The sequence below is a fragment of the Triticum urartu genome, chromosome 1A (genome assembly GCF_056163025.1).
Source record: "Triticum urartu cultivar PI428250 chromosome 1A, HENAU_Tu73, whole genome shotgun sequence".
NCBI lineage: Eukaryota > Viridiplantae > Streptophyta > Magnoliopsida > Poales > Poaceae > Triticum > Triticum urartu.
The window spans coordinates 288088595-288095942 of NC_141873.1; the positions used below are offsets into that span (position 1 = coordinate 288088595).

At 44.4% G+C, this 7348-nt stretch overlaps 1 protein-coding gene across 1 annotated transcript in view; it reads right to left on the bottom strand.

Annotated features, from left to right (window-relative positions):
- The window catches only part of LOC147990901 (uncharacterized), a 40321-nt gene extending 39369 nt beyond the window's left edge, over positions 1 to 952 (bottom strand). Inside the window, exons 1-3 of the mRNA XM_087533413.1 lie at positions 869 to 952; positions 749 to 805; positions 592 to 643 (exon numbers count right to left, since the gene is read on the bottom strand). Of these exons, the coding sequence (XP_087389539.1) occupies positions 592 to 643; positions 749 to 805; positions 869 to 952 (193 nt within the window). The remainder of the gene's footprint in view (positions 1 to 591; positions 644 to 748; positions 806 to 868) is intronic.
- Between the last annotated feature and the right edge of the window lie 6396 nt (positions 953 to 7348).

The following is a 7348-nucleotide window of genomic DNA, read 5'->3' on the forward strand; positions in this document are numbered from 1 at the left end:
ATGTTGTAATGATATCCACCTTGCTATGCGCTCAAAATGTAGTTGTGCCACAATCATGATTTCATCACGTGATTGGGATAGAATCCCATCTTGGCGCTACACCATTCCTTTCTTGCCTACCTCCCGACAGTTCCAAAGGAGCCCTCTCATTTGGAACGCTTTTTATGGAATTTGGAGCGAGTAATCCTACCAGGAGATGCGGTAGGATTACCTAACATATCTTTTTTCTGAAATGATCTTCTTCTGGCTCCTAGTCACAGGCCTAGGAACCTTGACAGAAGATTTGTTTTGCCTTTTGTTTTAGTTTTAGCAGAAGATATATCTTCATATATATGCTCTTCTTTGTCCAACCATTCTAAATTCACAGGGGTGTCCCTACCCAAACCATCAACAGCAACCATGTCATCATGTTCCTGGTTTGCTGTATCATTCTTATTTTTATCCTCTAATTCCCCCACATTCTAGCTCTCTAATAATGTCAACAGCAGTAAAATCATCATCAGGGATATCTAACCCCATCTTGTTAGCCCTACTAATCAAGTCATTATTGGATAGGGCGTCAATGGAATTTTTGTAAGCAGGTTTTTTTACCTTCCAGATCTTTCTTGCTAGCAAGTTTTTTGGCCTTGTCCTCCATCTTGTCCTACATTTCGGAAGCGTTACGCTTTCTGAATCTAAGCGGAGCCTTAGGTGCTAGCGAGGGAGTAAGGATGATCTCCTCAAAGCTTTCAGAAGATGGGAGTTGTACCATGTAGTCACTTGAAGTCTTTAGCCCGGGGTCCACCTCACCAGTCACCTCCACAATCTAAGAAGAGTTAGTAGCGGTTGGGCATGGCATAAGAATTTTATTGTGAGGAACATTTTTCACCTGAATATCTTGGACAACAGTCACAATAGTATCAGGTTTCCAAGAAACAATCCAGTTTGAGGAGTCCACAGCTTTTTCTTGCATTTTTCATTGATTTCCCTTTGCATTGTTTCAATAAGTAGGGAATTGTCTACATCTCTTTCAGAGGAGATAGATCCATCTTTCACATCGCATAGAAGGTGACAGGCCTTGCCACCACGATAGTAATTCCCAGGGTTGCCATGACCAACGGATCCAGAATGTGTCTCTCCCTTTTCTTGATCAGTATGTTTCCTTTTAGCAGAGTGGTCTGGCTTAGTTCTTTCATCTGGAATAGGATCTATTGTTTCTTTCTCAACAGGATTTCTTACCAAAACCTCCTCAACCTCATAAGTGAACCTGTAAAAACACCCTGCTAGCACCCCTTCAGCAGTGGCAGGAAGTTGGGCTACAGACCGACATCCAATTTTAGCTCTAACTGAAGAGGGACGGTTTATAGTTGACATGTCTACTTCCAAGGTAATCCCAACCGAGCCTCCCGCATAACCTACAGTCCTATCAAATCTCTTGTTAGGTGGAAAATGTACTACATCCACCTAAACCATCAACATCACATCTCTTTTACGTTAACTGGTGAAAATGTATTGCATAGTAAATAGTTGCACATATAGAGCATCACATTGTGAACAACTAAAATAAACAAGGCATACTGCAAACAATCAAACAAGGCATACATCAGTACTTGCGATGGTCAGAGCAGCCAATCACATGGAGTAGAGAAGACCACCTGCCCCGGGTTGATAATCCGGGTCAGCTAGCACTGGTGGTCGCTCCTCAGGTTGGGGGTTACAAATTCACTAAAGTCCTCATGGATGGTGGAAGCAGTATCAATATCCTTTATTATGATACTTTTCGCTAAATGAATTTGACTGACAGAGATCTTAAGCCGTCCTCCACAGTCTTTCATGGCATGGTACCTGGTAAGTCAGCATATTTAGTCGGTAAGATTGCCTTAGAAGTGGCTTTTGGCGATGACTATGATTACACGATAGAGACATTATGGTTTGAAGTGGTTAAGATCAAGAGACCTTACCACGCTTTGTTTGGACGGTCGGCTTATGCCAAGTTTATGGCACGGCCTTGTTATGTGTATCTGCAACTTAAGATGCCAGGACGTAAGGGTACCATTACAGTCCATGTTAATAGAAATATTGCTTTGGAATGTGAAGAAGGTGATGTTACCTACGCCGACTCTGCTTGTGCCACAGAGCAACTTAAGTTTTATAAGGATAATGTTGACCCGACTGATATGACCCCATTGAAGAAGCCCACCATAGAGAAAGACCCATTGTTGAAGTTTAAGTCGGCGGATGATACCAAACAGGTTGACTTTGTCCCTCGCAACTCATCTCAGTAGTTCACTATCAGTGCTAACATGGATCTGAAATAGGAAAGCGCGCTCATTGAGTTCATCCGTGAGAATCAGGACATCTTTGCATGGAACCCTTCAGATATGCCTGGTGTACCGAGAGAACTCGCTGAGCACACTCTCAATATTGATCATAAGTTTAAGCCGGTGAAGCAGTTCCTTCGTTGTTTTAATGAAGAGCGACGTAAGGCCATTGGAGAGGAGGTGGCCCAGCTCTTGGCGGTCGGGTTCATCATTGAAGTTCTTCACCCTAAGTGCTTGGCTAACCCGGTGCTGGTACTTCAGAAAAATGGCACTTGGCATATGTGTGTGGATTATACAGACTTCAATAAAGCCTATCCAGCTGATCCTTTTGCTCTTCCCCGTATTGATTAGATCATAGATGCCACGGCGGGTTGTGAGCGTTTGAGCTTCTTGGATGCTTATTCTGGTTATCATCAGATTAAGATGGCAGTTAAAGACCAAGAGAAGACGGATTTTATCACACCTTTTGGGGCTTTCTGCTATGTTCTCTATGCCTTTTGGGGTCAAGAGTGCGCAAGAGACTTATCAACGTTGTGTCCGGAATTGTTTTCATGACCAGATTGGGCGCAATGTTCATGCTTATGTGGATGATATTGTTGTTAAGTCCAGGAAGAAGGAGACTCTGTTGGATGATTTGAAAGAGACCTTTGAAAATCTCCGGGTCTACAAGATGATGCTTAACCCCGCCAAGTGTGTCTTTGGTGTGCCCGCATCCAAGCTTTTGGGTTTTCTGGTCTCCGGGAGAGGTATTGAAGCTAACCTGGAGAAGATTAAATCTATTACTTCATTGTCAAAGCCGGCGTGTGTCATGACGTCCAGCGCCTAGCAGGTCGTATCGCCGCTCTAAGACGGTTCATAAGCCGCCTGGGAGAGAAGGCAATCCCTCTATACCAGATGATGAAGAAAACATACCATTTTGTTTGGAGTGACATGGATAATGAGGCGTTTGAGGCGCTCAAAAAGTAGCTCGCTAAGCCGCCCATCCTTGCAGCTCCCATTGAGAAAGAACCTTTGTTTTTTTACGTGGCGGCTAACAACAGAGTTGTTAGTGTGGAGATTGTAGTGGAACGTAAGGAGACGGGTAAGGGGTACCCAGTCCAGAGGCAAGCTTATTACGTCGGTGAGGTGTTAATTGAGTCTAAACAGGGATGCCCACATTGGCAAAAATTGGTATATGGGGTGTTCATGGTCAGTCGTAAGTTGAAGCACTATTTTCTTGGTCATCCCATTATAGTGGTCAATGCTTCTCCTTTGGGGGATATTATTCAGAACATAGAGGCTACAGTCCGAGTGGCTAAATGGGTCATTGAGCTTGGACCCCATGGTTTGAAGTATGTGCCAAGGACAACTATGAAATCTCAGGCTCATGTGGACTTTATCAATGATTGGACGGAGTTGTGGACGCCTAAGGAGAGACCTGATAACACATATTGGACTATTCACTTCGATGGGTCCAAGCAATTAGAAGGCTCAGGGGCTGGAGTTATTTTGACCTCCCCACAAGGTGATAAGTTTTGTTATGTTTTAAGGTTGATGTTTCCCTGTACTAACAATGCGGCTGGATATGAAGCTCTGCTCCATGGCCTTCGGATGGCCAAAGAGATGAATTTAAGTTGGGTTAGGTGCTTTGGCGACTTAGATTTGGTGGCTCAGCAGGTATCAGGCACTTGGGATTCCAAAGACCCGCTCATGGCGGCTTATCGCCGGGCGGTTAACAATATTGTCGGTCACTTTAATGGCTATCAGGTGGAGCATCTTGATCATAGAAAAAAATGAGGCGGCTGATGCTTTGAGCCGGCTTGGGTCCCAATGTAAGCCGGTGCCCCCTAATGTTTTTCTTGATGCATTGCATAATCCTTCAGTTAAAGGATCTTGCTATTCCTAGCCCGGAGGCACAATTGGTGGCGGCTCTCCATGCTATTCATGATTGGACAGTTCCCTACCTGGCTTATTTGACCTGGGGCGAGTTACCTGAGGATGAAACATTGGCCAGACAAATAACCCAACGATCTAAGTCAATGATCATTGTCAATGGTGAGTTACACCGATGCAGTGTCACGGGCGTGTTCCAATGTTGTGTTTCTCCTTAAGAGGGCTGTGGGATTTTAAGAGAAATCCATGAAGGAGATTGTAGTCATCACGCCGGCTCTAAATCTCTTGTGGCTAAAGCTTTTCGTCATGGGTTTTATTGGTTGACGGCTCATGTTGATGCAGAGGATCTGGTTTGTAAGTGTCATGGATGTCAGAAATTTTCTCGACGGGCTCATGTGTCGGCTCAAGAATTGAGGATGATTCCAATTACTTGGCCGTTTGCAGTCTAGGGGCCTGACATGGTTGAACCTTTCAAGAGGTCTAAGGATAAGAAACCCACCTCTTGGTAGCAATTAACAAATTTACCAAGTGGGTTGAGGCAGAGCCGGTCAGCAAGTGCGATGCAGCGACAACAGTTCAGTTCATAAAGAAAGTGATCTTTCGTTTTCATTATCCTCATAGTATTATAACTGATAATGGCACTAATCTGTCTAAAGGTGCTATGAGAGAATTTTATCAAAGGAGCATATCTGTCTTGATGTCTCTTCTGTGGCTCGTCCACAGTCTAATTGTCAAGCTAAGAGTGCCAATCAAGAAATCTTGAGAGGTATCAATCCCCGGCTTATGGTTCCTTTGCAGCAAACGTCGGGTTGTTGGGTGGAGGAGTCACCTTCATTACTTTGGAGCATCAACACCACCCCCAACAGATCAACAGGCTATACGCCTTTCTTTATGATCTATGGGGCAGAGGCGGTTCTTCCAAGCGTATCCGTCGTGACTCGCCTCGTATGGCAACTTACATTGAAGCCACTAATGAGATAGCACGTCAAGATGCACTTGATGTGTTGGATGAGGAGCATGACCTTGCGGCGGCTCGTTCGGCGATATATCAGCAAGACCTGTGTCGCTATCATAGATGCAGAGTCAAAACCCGAACATTTCAAGAAGGCAATTTAGTGCTCCAGCTCATCCAAGATCAAACAGATATGCACAAGTTATCCCCGACTTGGGAAGGACCTTTTGTGGTCAGCAAGAACCTGAACAACGGGTCATACTGCCTCATTGATATAAGAGAACACAAGGACTCATGCACATCGAAGGAGGAGACCCGTCAACCCTGGAATATTGCTCATCTTCGGCCTTATTACACTTGAGCCACCAACTCTTGTCGTTGTACATACTATTATCAATGTATATATTATGTTCAATATAATAAAGCCGGCATCCCTGATAATTCAGGGCCTCTGTCGTTTCATTTCTAAGCATCTGAGTCTTTATAATTTCTTCATAAGGTCACTTGGGGGCTTCCAACACACCAGGTTTAGCTTTCATACCCTCTTGACCAAGTGTGGACTCCGAATCCTGAGTTATCCTGCCTATTTGCATGATGCTACTCCACCAAGTAATCCTGAGTGACCCGACGTACTCTTAACAGTCAATCTTTTTCAAGACCCTGAACTAGTTAAGGTCAAAACAACGGTTTTTTCACGTGAGGGCCGGCCTACAATGAGGGAGGATTAACTCTAAGGCTGTGCGGCCTATGAAAGCACATGACTTTGTTAGCCAGTTTGGTCGTGCTTTGATGAGCCGGACAGATAATTTTAAGGTTGTGCGGCCTATGAAAGTACATGGATTTTTTATGAATTTTTCTTTTGAGTATTTTGGATTTGTGTCCCTTAAAGATTTTTTATGCTAAAGCACGTTTTTCGGGCCATGCAACCCTGATTATATGACTCATATTTGAGCATTTTTGGGTTTGTTAACCGCCCTAGCTAGGGACTATGATTTGCTAGTGGGCCTTATTGAAGTCAGGCGCTTACAAATGTTTGGGTTTTCACCCTTACTTCATATGGTTCTATGAGCTGACAGTATCAGTCAAGTCTACTGGTATGTTTTCCTAGTTATATGACTATGCGAGGTTTGGTAACCCACCCTGGTCTTTCATGATTATCTTGCCAGTATATTTTGGCTGACATGACCATAATTTTAGTCTCTGTTCTACTTACATAAGACTATATGATATTTGGATTGTTAACCGCCCTGGCTTTTGACACTAGGTCGCCAGGGCATATGTTCATGACACTTTTTTGGAGGACATGCCAAATTCTCGACAGAAATATGAATACCAGCATAGCTTATATAATCATATGTCCTAGGAGGGTTGTAAATATCAAATTGGTGGTTCAACAGTTAAAGGCTAATATGCACGATGGCGTGACAGATCATTGTTTTAAATCTAGCCTATTACAAGGACACCATGAGCCTGCACATTGGAAGCAAACTATTTTCTGAAAGAGCATGTTGATACCCCAATTTTAAGAGCCGCCTGATGTCAGTTGTCTTCATCACGACGAGTTGATGGCTCCGGGTCATCCCACTCCGGCTCTCGTTCTTCGCCCATCTGATGTCAGGCGACGTCCAGCCGATGCCGGCTAAGGCTTCGAATATAGCTTCATCATTGATAATTGGGGATGGATCAGCATTAGGGGAAAAGGTATGCTTACACGTTGGAGGAGTGAGATCCACGATGTCATAAGTCGGCTCTTTGACATTAGCATTTTCCATGTTGTACGCCGGCTGGTACCTGGACAAATTAGTCTCTTCGGCCAGCTTGCACGCCAAGGGACGCATCTCCTTTACGCATTTCGCAAAAACCGTCTGATCAAAAGGAGAACCATCTTCTTTGAGGCATGTACAGCCAGTGGCCATTTTTTCCGGGTCTAGTTCCGCTTGCCATGCTTTGGCTCGACTGAGAGCGGTAATGGCACCAGAGCGAGCGACTGATAGTTTTATCTCTTCCAACTTCTGGGGCATCATAGACAATTTGGCAAGCACCTCCTTGAGGAGCGTGTGCGGCTGTTTCCCATTGGAGAAAGCCACAAGAGTCCGTTGAGTACCAGTATATAATTGTTCAACCAGGGCACATACGGCTTTCAGTTTCACGAGCATATCCTGGCCAAGATTGGAGCTCCTGGGGCCTGTTGAGCAAACATATAGATGAGTCACCAAGCGAGTCA